The sequence below is a fragment of the Mandrillus leucophaeus genome, unplaced genomic scaffold (assembly GCF_000951045.1).
Source record: "Mandrillus leucophaeus isolate KB7577 unplaced genomic scaffold, Mleu.le_1.0 Scaffold200, whole genome shotgun sequence".
Taxonomy (NCBI): Eukaryota; Metazoa; Chordata; class Mammalia; order Primates; family Cercopithecidae; genus Mandrillus; species Mandrillus leucophaeus.
This window is the reverse complement of record NW_012102033.1, coordinates 1,392,730-1,408,574: the sequence shown is the minus strand read 5'-3', so window position 1 is coordinate 1,408,574 and position 15,845 is coordinate 1,392,730. Positions and strand designations below refer to the sequence as shown.

General features: G+C 54.0%; 2 protein-coding genes across 6 annotated transcripts in view; one reads left to right on the top strand and one right to left on the bottom strand.

The window, feature by feature from the left end:
• TMEM143 (transmembrane protein 143) overlaps positions 1-3,193 on the bottom strand; it is a 26,615-nt gene extending 23,422 nt beyond the window's left edge. For all 4 annotated transcript variants that reach the window (XM_011979383.1, XM_011979385.1, XM_011979384.1 and 1 more), the window contains exons 1-2: positions 2,851-3,193; positions 2,244-2,484 (exon numbers count right to left, since the gene is read on the bottom strand). In XM_011979383.1, coding sequence (XP_011834773.1) covers positions 2,244-2,484; positions 2,851-2,873 — 264 coding nt within the window. In that variant the 5' untranslated portion in view covers positions 2,874-3,193. The remainder of the gene's footprint in view (positions 1-2,243; positions 2,485-2,850) is intronic.
• A 110-nt stretch (positions 3,194-3,303) lies between these two features.
• Positions 3,304-14,916, top strand: SYNGR4 (synaptogyrin 4). 2 transcript variants are annotated; one of them, XM_011979382.1, is made up of 5 exons: positions 3,304-3,327; positions 4,547-4,746; positions 12,070-12,307; positions 14,150-14,289; positions 14,624-14,916. In XM_011979382.1, the coding sequence occupies exons 2-5, from the start codon at positions 4,654-4,656 to the stop codon at positions 14,855-14,857; spliced, it is 705 nt and encodes a 234-aa protein (XP_011834772.1). In that variant the 5' UTR covers positions 3,304-3,327; positions 4,547-4,653; the 3' UTR covers positions 14,858-14,916. The 2 variants fall into 2 exon arrangements, with proteins under 2 accessions (XP_011834772.1, XP_011834771.1); XM_011979381.1 differs by having other exon boundaries at positions 3,311-3,494.
• Positions 14,917-15,845: the final 929 nt, after the last annotated feature.

Below are 15,845 nucleotides of genomic sequence, written 5' to 3'. Positions count from 1 at the left end.
ATTATTATTATTATTATTATTATATTGAGACAGGGTCTCGTTCTGTCACCTAGGCTGGAGCTCAGTGGTGCAATCTCAGCTCAATGTATCTTCATCCTCCTGGGATCAAGTGATCCTCCCACCTCAGCCTCCTGAGCAGCTAAGACTACAGGTGCCCACCACTATGCCTCGCTAATTTTTTACAATTTTTTGTAAAGGTGGAGTCTCACTATATTGCCCAGGCTGGTCTGAACTCCTGTGCTCAAGCGATCCTCCCACCTCAGCCTCCCAAAGTGCTGGGAGGCTGAGTCACCATCCCCCCAAGGTTGATGGAATTATAACTCCCATTTTTCAGCAGGAGAAACTGAGGCTCTGGAAAAGTCATTTGGTAATGGCTGCAGTGTCTGTGGGAAGTGATTGCAATCTAGGTCTGTCTGACTCCAGAGCATACATTGAACCATTTCGGGTTTTTTTTGTTGTTTTGTTTTATTTTTGAGATGGAGTCTCACTCTGTTGCCAAGGCTGGAGTGCAGTGGCCACGATCTCAGCTCACTGCAACCTCTACCTCCGTAGTTCAAGTGATTCTCCTGCCTCAGCCTCCTGAGTAGCTGGGATTATAGGTGCTTGCCACCATGCCCGGCTAATTTTTGTACTTTTAATGGAGACGGGGTTTCACCATGTTGGCCAGGCTGGTCTTGAACTCCTGACCTCAGGTGATCCACCTGCGTCGGCCTCCCAAAGTGCTGGGATTACTGGCATGAGCCACCACGCCTGGCCTTGAGCCACTTCTTTATGTTTCCTATCTCAATGTCCTGGGTAATTGTCTTCACTTCTCTGAGCCTCAGTTTCCTCACTGGCAACAGAGGATCACACCCCCTGTCTCAGAGGGCTATGGTGAGAATCTGATGAGATTACACGTGTCCTGTATACACATGTGTTTACATATGTGGGCATATATTTGTATATTTATGTGTGTGTATATTTGTGTATTTTTGCGTGCATATATTTGTGCGTGTTTGTGTGTGTGTATTTGTGTGTATGCGTTTGTATATGTATGTTTATGTATTTGTGTACATATATTTGTGTATTTGTGTGAGAATGTATTTGTGTGTGTATTTGCATATACTTGTGTGTGTATCAAGTCTAGCACAGAATTGAGTACATACAGTAGATGTTCAATAAATAAATGTTAAATGAATGAATGATGGTTGGGTGTGGTGGCTCATATCTGTAATCTCAGCACTTTGGGAAGCCAAGGTGGGCAGATCACTTGAGGCCAAGAGTTCAAGACAAGCCTGGCCGACATGGCAATCCCCTGTCTCTACTAAAAATGCAAAAATTAGCCAGGCGTGGTGGTGGGCACCTGTAGTCCCAGCCTCTTGGGGGGCTGAGGCAGGAGGATCACTTGAGTCCAGGAGGCAGAGAATTGCAGTGAGCTGAGATTGTGCCACTGCACTCCAGTCTGGGCAACAGAGTGAGATCCTATCTCAAAAAAATTAATAATAAACAAAAATAAATAAATGAATGAATAATAATCCTCAAAATCCTCAATAATGACAATGATGACGATGGTGGTAATAAGAACTCAGGTTCTAGAGTGAGACCAAGCCTAGGATGATGTGAATATGACACCCAAGGGTGCAAAATTTAATGGGGCACTCACTCTTAGGGTCAAGCGAATGCCTCACTTGCCTAACCCTAGTCCTGGGCCAGCTCTGGAGTCAGACCACTTTGGTTCAAATCTAAGCCACTATGCTGTGGCCTTGGGTAAGTCACTTTTCTTCCTATGCTTCCATTATCTCATCTGTAAAATGGGGGTGATGGCAGTATCTCTCTTATTGATGATTCAACGATACTTGAAAAATGTCTGGCACAGTGCCATAGAGTCAGAGCTCAAATTGTGTGATAATAATTATGATTACAGCGTTGTGACTTTATAGGTAGAATTCTTATCAGGTAGTAGACACAGTAATGATGAGGATGATTACTATACCCGTCTTACAGAGGGAAAAACCATGCCCCAGAGAGTGCCTGTTCGAGCCCTCAGAACAAGCCAGAATCGGGAATGGATGCTGCATCTGATCTCGGAGACCTGGCTCCTGCATTCCAGCTCATCTCCCGCCCACCAGGGAACCACGAAGGGACCCGGGAACTGCAACTCCCAGGAGGCGCCAGGGCAGTTCTCTGCAGAACTAGGGCCCTGCCGCCGTGAAGCCTGCTGGGAGCGGTAGTCCCCAAGCTCTTGGACCCGGGACGGGCGGTACCTGTATTAGGAGGCGGAGCAGCTGCTCCTTGGAGAAGGGAATGAAGCGCTCGCGGTACTGCTGGGCCCAGTCGCGGGGCTCCCTGGGGTTCCACATCTTGCGATACTCCCCCATCTTGGCTGCCAGCGATGAGAGGGCCCGGGGGGGCCCGAGGAGCGCGGGCAACAGTGGCCATACTCGGACCCTGAACCCCCAGACCCCCCGGGTCACATGCAGCATGGCTAGACCCTTTCCCTGGAGCCTAAGCAGAGGAAAATGGGCAGGGGGTCAAAGGCCATCTACAGGAAAAGCGCCCTCTCCACCTCCACGTCCCACCCTCCAGAAGCCGTCTCTACCCCAGGCAGGGCGCAGAGCCCATCTGCTCGCCTCGAAGCCCCTGTTGCCTGTCCCCTTCCCACACCGTTCAGTTGGCCTGGGTCCCACACAGGGGTCAGAGGTCTTAGGTTTCGGGGCGTTTTGCAGGCCCAGAGATCCTGTAGTGGTACAACGTTTGTTTGGGGTCTAGACAGCGAGGTAGATCTTAGGAGAGCAGGAATGCTCGGAAAGGTTACCTAGGGGGTGCAGGGCCGCCCTCCCTGGCCATGCAATCCCCCAATCTCTCCCTCACCTTAGCCAAAGCTCGACTGTCATTGAGCCTCCTGCGCATGTGCAGAAAGGCGTCCTGGGCTCCCGAGGTTCGGCTTCAGCCAGCAGTAAAACGCATGCGTAACGCCTGTATCAATGCGAGCTGTCCATTTCTCACTGCCGCCTCCCTATCTCAACTACGCATGCGCTATCCGCCTGCCTTTCTCCACCACTGGCCTCGTTTGGGCGCAACGCATGCGCCACAGGAGTGTATCCTTGTCAGCTTGCTACAAAGGAAAGGGGCGGAGTGGACGCGAGACACCCCAGAGGAATGGGGCGGGGCAGGGCTCCCGCGCGCAGTACGCCAACGGCGCGCAGTCCAACGTCCGCCGAGGCCACGCCCCCCCTCGTGTCAGATCCTGAGTAGGCGGAAAGCGGGAGGGGGGCGGGACTTGAACGCAGCCAATTAGCTGTGGAGGAGCGAAAAGGCGGGAAAAAGCGGAACCAAAAGAAGGCGAAGGTGGCGCCAGGGATCAGGAGAGGTGGGCGGGCGAAAGGAAGGGCGGGCTCTCCGGTGACGCAGATTGGCCCTCCAGAGACGGGGCGGCCCCTTCTTAGGCGGCATCACCCCCAAACCCCAGCACTGCCATTCCAGGTCCTTAAAGGGGAGACCGCGATTCTAAGAAGGTAGCCTAGTGGCGGGGCGTGGCCTCATTCTGAGGTTCCCCACAAATCCGAGGTCCCGACTCCCAGCTTGAGGAAGTGCACTTTCATGAAAATGGAGCTGAATTCGAAAGGGAGGCTCTTATTCTGGGAAAATAGACCCAAATGACACAAGACAGCCTGAAATATGCCCTGAGATACCTGGGTTCTCCACGAAGGGTGCTGTCACCCCCAAACCTGAAAGGGATTCTTCGGGTTCAGACCTCCCAGGGGCTCTGATCTCAATGGCCGCACCCCCTAGTCCCCAGAAAATCCCACCTATGTCCTCTCACAGAAGGACCCAGTCCTGCTCCTGGGTCACAAGACATGGTCCCCAAATATCCCAGCCCTCCCCTGCACTCCACCTCTGGGACCCCTGACAGCCCTCACCCCACAACCCCCTCAGCCCACATTCCTGACTTCTGGAACCTGAAGCAGCCCCTTCACTTATGTCCCCCCACTCCTGGGACCCCCAGAATCCCCCTAACCCCAGGCCCTCCCCAGAATGCCCCTAACCCCAGGCCCTCACCTCTCTGGAATCCTCCGTAGACCCCCTTAACCCACACCTCAACCTAGGGGACCCTCAGCGGCTCTCTCACCCTGCACCTCCACCTCTGTGACCCCTGGCAGCCCTCCCCACACAACCCCATTCCTGGGAGCCCCCCAGCACCCACATCCAATGTCCCCCACTTCAGGGACCCCTAGCAGCCCTCTTACCCCACACAACCCCATTCCTGGGACCCCCCATCACCCCCATCCTGTGCCCCCACTCCTGGGGCCCACAGAAGCCCCCTCACCACACAACCCCATTCCCTGGGACCCACCTGCATCCCCATCCTATGTCCCCACTTCTGGGGCCCCTGACAACCCATTCACCCCACACCCTGACTCCTAAGAGGCTCAGCAGTCGCCTCACCCCACACAACTCCCCTCCAGGGACCCCCCATCCCCACCCCATGTCCCCCAATCCTGGGGCCTCCAACAGCCCATCCACCCGGTTTCCCTGACTGGCATCCCCCATCTGTGTCATCCCACAGCAGCCAAGCCCAGGGCCGGCCTGAAGCCCCCAGACGGCAGTGCCCAGCAGGCAGCGCCCAGCACCCTGACTCCCACCTCCCAGTGGCCCCAAAGGAGAACAGCTGCCATGCACATCCCCGAAAGCCTCCAGGACCTGGCCAGCAGCGAAGCCGTGCAGTTTCTGAGAAGGCCCAAGACCATCACACGGGTCTTCGAGGGGGTGAGGCCCTCCCGTGGCCCGACTATGCCCCTGGGTGACAGGAGCCAGGAGCTCTCAACTCCCAGACAGTGCGGGAGGTGGGAGGGGGGCAGGCAAGGAAGGGGTCAGACGGGGAGACAAGGCAACAGGGAGCAAATGCTGACACCACCTTTTCCTGAGCACCCCACTATGGGCCCGTGCTCTTGAGGCACTTACAGACTCTCATAGTAAGGAACAGCCCTCAGAGTAGGTGCTGCAAGTCCCATCTCCGAGATAAGAAAACGGGCTCAGAAAAGTTAAGTAAATTTTTTTTTCTTCGAAACAGTCTTAATTAGCCAGGCGTAGTGGCACACACCTATAATCCTAGCTACTGAGGAGGCTGAGGCAGGATCGCTAGAACCCGGGTGGTGGAGGTTGCAGTGAGCGGAGATCATACTACTGCACTCCAGCCTGGGCAACAGAGCCAGACTCCATCTCGAAAGAAAGAAAGAGAGAGGGAGGGAGGGAGGAAGGGAAGGAGGAAGGAAGGAAGGAAGGGAGGGAGGGAGGAAGGGAGGAAGGAAGGAAGGAGTTTCGCTTTGTCACCCAGGCTGGAGTGCAGTGGCACAATCTCTGCTCACTGCAACTTCCACCTCTTGGGTTCAAGCGATTCTCCTGCCTCAGCCTCCCTAATAGCTGGGATTACAGGTGTGCACCACTGCGCCTGGCTAATTTTTGTATTTTTAGTTTCGCCATGTTGGCCAGGCTGCTCTCGAACTCCTGACATCAAGTGATCCACCCATCTCAGCCTCCCAAAGTGCTGGGATTACAGGTGTCAGCCACCACACCCAGCCTCAGTAAATTTCTTAAATCTGGGATGTCCAATGGAGTAGCCACAACCACATGTGGTTACCTCACGTTGCGCTAATTAAAAGAGTTCATTCTTTAGTCATAGTGGCCACATTTTAGGTGCTCAACAGCCACATGTGGCTGGGGACTCTCAAACAGTACAGGCTGGGTGTGGTGGTTCATGCCTATAAAGCTAGCACTTTGGGAGGCCGAGGTGGGCAGATCACTTGAGGTCAGGAATTTGAGACCAGCCTGGCCAACATGGCAAAAACCTGTCTCTACTAAAAATACAAAAATCCAGGCATGGTGGCATGAGCCTGTAGTCCCAGTTACGTAGGAGGCTGAGGCTCGAGGATGGCTTGAGCCCATGTGGCGGAGGTTGCACTCCAGCGTCGGTGACAGAGTGAGACCCTGTCTTAAAAAAAAACAAAACTGTGGCCAGGCGCGGTGGCTCACGCTTGTAATCCTAGCACTTTGGGAGGCTGAGGCGGGCAGATCACGAGGTCAGGAGATCAAGACCATCCTGGCTAACACGGTGAAACCCCGTCTCTACTAAAAATACAAAAAAATTAGCCAGGCATGGTGGCGGGTGCCTATAGTCCCAGCTACTCGGGAGACTGAGGCAGGAGAATGGCATTGACCTGGGAGGTGGAGCTTGCAGTGAGTGGATATCACGCCACTGCACTCCAGCCTGGGCAACAGAGTGAGATTCTATTTCAAAAAAAAAAAAAAGTGCAGATATGGGACATTTTCATCATGCCAGAAAGTTCTGTTAGACAGTATTGGCTAAGGTCACTCAGTAAGAGGCAGGGGCAGGATTCAAACTCAGATCTGTGAGATGCCAGAGCCCATTTATTTTCCACCTCCCAGTTGAGGGAGGAGGAGGAGAGGAACAGGGGCTGCGGCCTCTAGGAAGAGAATAAGGAGTGCAGACCTAAAGTGCCAGATGTTGGGTGGTCACTGTGTGCCAGGCACCACGGCACTGTTCATTTCATCATCCCCACATTCCTAAAGAATCTGGACACCTGAGTCAAATCCTTATTCAGCCCAGACTTTGCTCTGTGATCTTGAACCAATCACTGCTCATCTCTGGATCTCAGTACATGAAGGGTTAGAGCTGTGGCTCTGACCTTTAACCTGTGCTGCTTCCACCGCTCTGCTTTAACAGAATTGGAAACTAAGGCCCAGGGAGATGATGAGACTTGATTGAGGTCTTGGGAGTAGGTGGGGTTCCCCAGCTCAAACCCAGAGTCTCCCCTAAGTCCTAATCCAGAGTATCTCCTCTCTGCCCCTTCTAGAGCCTGAGGTTGGAGAAGGAACAGACAGGCCTGGAATCCTGGCTCAGCCACGTGCTGTCCATGCAAAGTGACTTACTGCCCAGTTTACCTGGGCCAGGCCTGGCATCATTACCAGCAGCAGCATCTTTCTTTCTCAAAAGTGCCCCTTTTGTTTGATGACTTGCGTGGTCACTCTGTGTCTGTGTGACCCTGAGCAAGCTATTTGATTTCTCTGAACATCTCCATACTCTCGTCTGTAAAAAGAGGATCCTAATACTCTACTCCTAGGAAGGACCATTGTGAAAATGAAACAAATTAATGCCTATAAACTGATTAGCGTGGGACAGGCAAGTAGTGATCTTTCCTTAGTGATTTTTCTTTTTTTTTTTTTTTTCAGACAGAGCCTTGCTCTGTCACCCAGGCTGGAGTGCAGTGGTGCAATCTCAGCTCACTGCAACCTCCGCCTCCCGGGTTCAAGCAATTCTCGTGCCTCCCGAGTAGCTGGGATTCCCAGCACGCACCACCACGCCTGGCTAATTTTTGTATTCTTAGTAGAGATGGGGTTTCACCATGTTGGCCAGGCTGGTCTTGAACTCCTGACCTCAAATGATCCACCCGCCTCAGCCTTCCAAAGTGTTGGGATTACAGGCGTGAGCCGCCGCACCCAGCCTTAAACAGTGATTATTATCAAAACAAACCATTACCCGTGAGTGAGGAGAGGGCCTAGGATGATCGAGATTTGTGTCCATTGTCCTTCCCCAGGGAAAGAGGGGAATCTTGAAAACCACATCCCAGCACCTGATCTTTTGCTGGTGTTAACTTCGCTACTCCTCACCACAACCCTATGACACAGGCATTATGATCCCTGTTTAACCCAAGGGGAAACTGAGGCTCACAGAGGCTGAGTGGCTTGCCCAAGGACATCACCCAGCTAATGAGCAAGGCCAACTCGGATCCACCCACCCATCTGGAAAGCCTCAGAAGGCAGGGCGGGTGGCAAGGGAGACGGAAGCCCAGCTGGTGTGGACTGATGCAGGGAAAGGGGAGGAAGAGCCGTCAACCATGCCAGACGTTCTGGTCACGGACTTTGCCTGCCGCCTCCATCCACCCTCCCCACCCCCCCGCCCTCTCCTTCCCCCCTGGTCTGGCTCCTCAGTAGGGAGTCTCTGGGCAGCTGGTACTCTTGTCCTCACTGCCGCCTGCCAGCTGGTGCCTTAACTGATGAATCTTTGCTCCCTCCCTAGGGACAGGCCAGGGAGGGCATGGAAGGAGTTTGGACTGAGGCTTCAGAGGAATAGGGTCCCTCTAGCCCAGATGAGCCCCTGTTCCTCCAATCTCCAGTACCCCGGGCTCATGTCACAGCCCAGGGTTTTGGGGGTCAGTGGACAGACAGCCCACCCACCTAGATGTCAGGAGGGCTGGATTCCAATCCCCCTTCCACCGCTTACTGACCTTGAGAGGACGCCTCCCCTCTCTGGGCAAATCACAAGAATGACCATTTTCCTGAGCACATACTAGACCCAAGCCCCTACCCCGCATTCCTCCTTTTCATAGCATAGAAACAGACCAGGAAACTAAGGCTCCAAGAGATGGGTGATTTGCCCCAGGCCATACAGCTGGCGCAGTCAGACGCGTCTGGCTCTTTCCACTCCACCAAAATGGCTTCGATTTATCACCTGTGAAACAGAAATGAATTAATAACCTCCACCACGTGGGGCCGGTGTGAGGTTCCAGGGAGGTAGCACAGGTAAAATGAATATGGTCTCAAAAATGATCGATGTGCTTTCCCGTCCTCAACCTGGCTCTGCCTCAGACCAGCAGGGCCAGACACTCCCTCTCTATAGTCAGTTCTTCTGCTCCAAAATAGGCAGAATCATCTTACAGCCTCCCTCCAAGGGTTGCTGTGCGGATCAAGTGAGATGACGGATGTGAATACCCTTGGTTATTGCCGAAGGGCTAGGCAAAAACAGGGAGTCAGGGTATTGCTGCTGTTGTTCACAGAAGGCAATTAAGGCAAAGGAGAAGGGAGGATGGACGGAAGCTGAGGAGTTTAGGGGTCAGTTCTTTGCGTCCTCCATCTCCACTCTGAAGGGCAGGGCAAGAGTCGAGACAAAACCAAAGTCATTCACTCTTTCAACATACATTTGCTGAAGTCCAGTCTAGTGCTGGATGCTGGGGATAGGGAGGAGGCGCCCGGCAAGGTGGCTCACACCTGTAATCCCAACACTTTGAGAGGCCAAGGCAGAAAGATTGCTTGAGGCCAGGAGTTTGAGACCTGCTTGTGCAACATAGTGATACCGTCTCTACAAAAAATTAAATATGAGTGAGGCATGGTATTTCGCACTTGTAGTCCCAGCTACTCAGGAAGCTGAGGTGGCAGGATCGCTTGAGCCCAGGAGGTCGAGGCTGCAGTGAGCCGTGATCACGCCACTGCACTCCGGCCTGCAAGACACAGTGAGACACTGTCTCAAAAAAAGAAAAAAGAGAGAGAGAGTCCTGTGTGGAGCCTGTCCAGGAAGAGTTCCAGTTCTAACGAAGGGGAGATTTTCTTTTTCTTCTGTGTTGAGACAGGGTCTCACTCTGTTGCCCAGGCTGGAGTGCAGTGGTGCAGTCACAGCTCGCTGCACTCCCAACCTCATGGGTTCAAGCGATCCTTCCGTCTTAACCTCCCAAAGCACTGGGATTACAGGCACGAGCCACCACACCAGACCAAAGGGAAGATTTTCAACAGTCTGTTTCCCTTGGCCTACCCACCCCCACCCCCAACCCCTATCGCCAACACTGCCACTTCCAATCAATCATCAAGTCCTATTTTACACGCTAAATATTACTGAATTCCCCAGGGCTCTGGCCTCAGCGTTTCTCGCCTGGGCCTCCCCGCCTCCTCTCAGGTGTGTTGGCCTCTTGTCTTGCCCACCTCCAATCCATCAGCCACGTGACCGCAGAGGGCTTCTCTAACCCCAAGGCTGACCTTGGCTGTCCCCTGCACAGAATCCTCCCATTCATAACATTGAATGCTTTCCATGGCTCCCCAAGTCTGGCTCCTGGCCCTGGTGTTCCAGGCCTCTTAGAGCCTGGCTCCCACCCACTTTTCCAGCCTCATCTCACACCAAAACCTTCCAGTGAGTTTCTCTCTTATCTCTGAAGCTGCCTGCTCTGCAGCATCTGGCTTTTCCACGTGCTGTCTGCCCTGCCAGGAATGCCCTTCCTCCTCTTGTCTGCCCAAGAAACTCCTTGTTCTTTAAGGTCCAGTTCAGAACTCACCTTAAATCCAGCCCTCAGTCCGGCTTCCGCCTTGACTCTCTCCCTGACCCCAGGCCCCAGCCTCCTCCCCACCGCCCCATCTACACACCAGCTCATCTTTGTCTGGCACAGACCTGCCCTGCTGCATTGTGACCATCTGGGACAAATCACTGGGGATTCAAATTTTCACTGAATTTCGTTGATAGGAGACCCCCTACTCAAGGCGCGTGGTCCAGCATGAGGTAGGAGAGCAGGCGGTCAAGGGCAGACTCAGGAGCCAGGTTGCTTCGGTTCAAATCCAGGCTCTGACACTGACACTGACCAGCTGACTTTTTGTGTGTGTGTGTGTGTGTGTGACAGGGTCTCACTGTGTCTCACAGCCTGGAGTGCAGTGGCACTATCAGAGCTCACTGCAGCCTTGACTTCCGGGTCTCAAGTGATCCTCCTACCTCAGCCCCGCAAGTACCTGGGACTTCAGGTGCACGCCACCACACTGAGCTCATTTTTTTTTTTTTTTAATTTTTTGTAGATACTAGGTCTCACTCTGTTGCCTAGGCTGGTCTCCTGAGCTCACGCGATTCCTCCCACCTTGGCCTCCCAAGTGTTGGGATTACAGATGTGAGCCACCGTGCTTGGCCTTTTGTTTGTTTGTTTGGTTTGAGACAAAGTCTTGCTCTCTCACCTCAGCTGGAGTGCAGTGGCATGATCATGGCTCACTTCAGCCTCAACCTCCTGGGCTCAAGTGATCCTCCTGCCTCAGCCTCCCAAGTAGCTGGGACTACAGGTATGCACCACCACCCCCAGCAATTTTTGTTTTTAATATTTTTGTAGAGACTGGGTCTCACTCTGATGCCCAGGCTGGTCTCGAACTCCTGGCCTGACACAATCCTCCCACCTCAGCCTCCCAAAGTGCTTGAATTACAGGCATGAGCCACCTCGCCCAGCCAGCTAATTGGGTTCAGCCAATTCCTTATCCTCTCTGTGCCTCAGTTCCATTATCTGAAACATATGGCTGTGAGTCGTGCCCGCATCCTAGGGTGGCTGTAAGGATGACCTGGGTGAGGCTTTGTAGACTGTTTCTGTGGTTTATTTAGCAAATACACATAGAAGACAGGCATGGACGCAGACTGTGCACCATGCATAGACAAGAGGGACAGGGTTACCAGATCAGTGTCGTTATTTGTCTAAAACAAAATCCCGAAGCCATAAAACAAGGCAAAATGTTAATATGTGTTAGTTTGGCCAGTCGACACTGGGCGTTTATGTTTCTCTTCGTATTTTTCTGTATGCTTGGACGATTTTGCAAATTGAACCTAAGAAATGAATAGGAATTAGTGAGGCCAGGAGGGAGGAGACAGAAGTCGCAGAGGGAAGGGCTCTAAGTGCCTCCTCTCATTTAGACCTCAGAACCACCCCAGAGGGAAGAGCTGAGAGGCAGAGAGAATAATCACGACTGCAAACACTGATTCAGCTCTTCCCATGTCCCGGGCACCGGGCCAAACATTTTATACGGGTACCTGGGTTTGGTGGCAGAAGGAGAGTGTGGAGGAGGCAGGGGTGAGTGGGGAGAGATGAAACTGGAAGAGTGAGGGGAGCGGAGATTCTGCAGGGCCTCCAAGGCCAGGCTTCAGGGCTGGGACTCAGTCTTGAGGCACTGGGGAGCCATGAGGGACTGTGGGCAGGGAGGGGCAGGGTGTGGAAAGACTTCTCTGGGGCCATGGTGGGGATGGGCTGAGGTGGGGGAGACTGGAGGTGGGAGGAGGCTGGGAGAAGGCTGGGGCAAGGGCCAAGGAGAGCGGACGAGGCCTGAGCCAGGATGCAGCGGAGGGGACGAGGGGCAGGAAGCTGAGGGCTGTGACACTATGACAATGACAAGGAGGGAGGGGCCCAGACGGACCAGTGACTGGGTGTACAGAAAGATCGACAGCACCAGGGAGGAAGGAGGAGCAACTTCAGGGAGAGACTGAGCTCCTCTCTGGCCCCTGGGAATCCACAGGTCTTCTCCCTGATTATCTTCTCATCCCTGCTGACCGATGGCTACCAGAACAAGATGGAGTCTCCGCAGCTCCATTGCATTCTCAACAGCAACAATGTGGCCTGCAGCTTTGCCGTGGTAGCCAGCTTCCTGGCCTTCCTCAGCTGCCTGGCCTTCCTCGTCCTGGACACCCAGGAGACCCACATTGCTGACACCCGCTTCAAGACAGCCTTCCAGCTCCTGGACCTCATCCTGGCTGGTAAGCCCCCAGGACCTCCCACCCAGAGCTGCCCCTCCTCCTGCTCACAGCCCTCCTGGCTCCCCAGGGCCTCCCGGGCACAGCCCTTCAGCCGGCCTCCACCCTGACCGTCCTCCTAGCAGGAGGCATCTGACCACAAGTGGCCCAGAGCTTCTCACTGCTCCTGACACCTGCTGTCTCCTCCTGGGGAATTATTATTACCCTTTAGACTCTGGGTAAGGGTCACCTCTTCTGACCCCCAGGCAAATTATAGCAGCCTCCCTTCTGCCCTGTATTTTCTTTGCTTCCCTCGTTCACAGAAAATCTTTATTTTTATTATTTTTTGGAGGGGATGGAGTCTCACTCTGTCGCCAGGCTGGAGTGCACTGGCACAGTCTCGGCTCACTGCAACCTCCGCCTCCCGGGTTCAAGCGATTCTTCTGTCTCAGCCTCCCGAGGAGCTGGGATTACAGGCGCATGCCACCATGCCCAGCTAATTTTTTTTGTATTTTAGTAGAGATGGGGTTTCACCGTGTTAGCCAGGATGGTCTCGATCTCCTGACCTTGTGATCTGCCCACCTCTGCCTCCCAAAGTGCTGGGATTACAGGCTTGAGCTACCACGCCCAGCCAAAGTCTTGCCTCCTAACCACTGCCAAACACTCCCGATGGAGCCTGGCACACATCTAGCACAAAATGTGTGTCCTTCTTTGGGGCCTGACCTCCTTCCTCTCAGTCTATTTGATCTCAACTCCTCCCCACCCTGCCGCTCCTCCTCCCCACTGGGCCACTCCCAGTGACTTAGGGCCAAGGGAGCCCTGGAAGGTCATTCAATCTAGTGCTATGCAGGAGAACTCCCTGTGACGGTGGAAATGTTCTGTGCCCGCACTTTCTCATGCAGGAGCCACTTCCCGCCCGTGGCTACTAAGCACTTTAAAATGCAGCCACTGGCGGGACGTGGTGGCTCACTCCTGGAATCCTGGCACTTTGGGAGGCCGCGGCAGGCAGATCACTTGAGGCCAGGAGTTCAAGACCAGCCTGGCCAACAGGCGAAACCCCATCCCTACTGAAAATACAAAAATTAGCTGGGCAGGGAGGTGAGTGCCTGTAATCCCAGCTACTCGGAAGCCTGAAGCAGGAGAATCGCTTGAATCCGGGAGGCAGAGCTTGTAGTGAGCTGAGATTGCACCATGGCACCCCAGCCTGGGCAACAGAGCCAGACTCCGTCTCAACAACAACAACAACAAAAAGAAATGTGGCCAGTGCAGCTGAGAAACTTTTTTTTTTTTTTTTGAGACAGAGTTGCACTCTGTCGCCCAGGCTGGAGTGCAGTGGCACAATCTCAGTTCACTGTAACCTCCGCCTCCCAGGTTCAAGCCATTCTCCTGCTTCAGCCTCCCGAGTAGCTGGGACTACAGGCGCCCGCCACCATGCCTGGCTAATTTTTCTTTTTTTCAGTAGAGACGGGGTTTCGCCATGTTGCCTGGGCTGGTCTCGAACACCTGGCCTCAAGTGATCCACTTGCCTCAGCTTCCCAAAGTGCTGGGATTACAGGCGTGAGCCACCTCGCCCGGCCTAAAATCCTGTGTTAATGAATAGAAATTTAAACAGCTGCATGTGGCCGGCAGCTCCTGTATTAGACAGCGCAACTCTGCTCCAGCAACTCGCTTTAGGCAAGGCAAGGAGGGATTGGGGAATGACTCCTGGGAGATGTGTCAACACAGAAGCTGATAAAAAAAAGTATTTTTCAATAACACGTAGAAGGTCGTGCAGCAAGACCGCCAGCCCCATCCTTCCCATGCCTCAGCAGCCCTGCCTGAGCAAGCTTTCCTCCTTCCCCCTCTTCTCTCCCTGTGACACCGCAGTTCTCTGGGCAGTTGTCTGGTTCGTGGGTTTCTGCTTCCTGGCCAACCAGTGGCAGCATTCGCCGCCCAAAGAGTTCCTCCTGGGGAGCAGCAGTGCCCAGGCGGCCATCGCCTTCACCTTCTTCTCCATCCTTGTCTGGGTGAGGACAAGCCCCTCCACCGCCCCTCCCTAGGAGTGGCACCCTCTGCAGGGTGGGGTTGAAAGGGCTAGAACATTCCTGCTCTCACTTAGCTCCCCTGGGAGTCAGGGACGAGGGGGCTCCCCCAGGACTCCGCTGGTCCCTTCCAGGTGCCGCTTCGTCTGAGTAGCCACAGCCCAGCATCAGGGCCTGTGCTTTGGCCCAGGGCTCCTGGACAGTGAGCAGTCCAAACACCGGTACCCTTTGCCTCCTTCCCAGGCCAGTCCCCAGCCCAGTCCCTCTCCTGACCTGCCCAGCCCAAGCCAGCCTTCAGCATGCCGTTTTCTGCCCACAGATATTCCAGGCCTACCTGGCATTCCAGGACCTCCGAAATGATGCTCCAGTCCCTTACAAGCGCTCCCTGGATGAGGGCGGCATGGTGCTGACCACCCTCCCCTCGCCCTCCGCCACCAGCTCTGTGAACATGCCCACCACTGGCCCCAACAGCCTGAGTTATGCCAGCTCTGCCCTGTCCCTTTGTCTGACCGCTCCAAAGGCCCCCCGCCTCGCTATGATGCCTGACAACTAAATATCCTTATCCACATCAATAAAGAGAGAATCCTCCCTCCAGAAGGGTTTCTAAAAACAGCCCTCAGTCCTTATCATGTCTGTTCCACTCTTGTCCCTTGAGTGGCGAGGGTGGGTAAGAATCCCACAAGGTCACCACTGGGGTCTCTGCACTGGGTCACATTTCCATAGCATCCCCTGGAGCCATCATTGGGGCACCACCTTGACAGTGATGGATTGGAAGTGGTGAGAGGAGGGAAGCACTTTTGTTTTTTGTTTTTTTTGAGACAGAGTCTCACTGTGTCGCCCAGGCTGGAGTGCAGTGGCACAATCTCAGCTCACTGCAACCTCTGCCTTCCAGGTTCAAGCAATTCTCCTGCCTCAGCCTCCCTAGTAGCTGGCATTACAGGTGCGCACCACCAAGTCTGGCTAATTTTTGTATTTTCAGTAGAGACGGGGTTTTACCATGTTGGTCAGTCTGGTGTCGAACTTCTGACCTTGTGATCCACCCACCTCGGCTTCCCAAAGTGCTGAGATTACAGGCGTGAGCCACTACGCCTGGCCAGGAAGCACTTTTTTCAGGCCTGTTGCACACTAAGTCCTGTCATTACTCCTTGAGTCCCCACACTGGCCAGGGGAGGGAGGCACAAGGAGCCTCCTCTTATAGTTGAGGAAGCAAAAGTTCAGAGAGAGAAAATGCTTCCGCCTGTGGAGAGAACACCAAAAAGAAGGGCCAACAATGGGACCCAGCCCTGTCACTCAAGCCCAAGCCCTTTCACTCCCCACGGTGACCAAAGACTAAAAACCATGGCGTGTGAGGAGTCGGTGAAGGAACGAGGTGCTGAGTCCGCAAACGAGATTCAAGGGAGACCCTTGTCTTCAAATATTTCAAAGAATATCTTCGGGGAGGAGGGGTTTTTATTCCAGGAGAACCCCAGTGGTAAGCGGGGGACTCGGGCACAGGCCACAAACATTCTGACCTGTAGGAGCCAGGCAGGAAACCCCAGTGG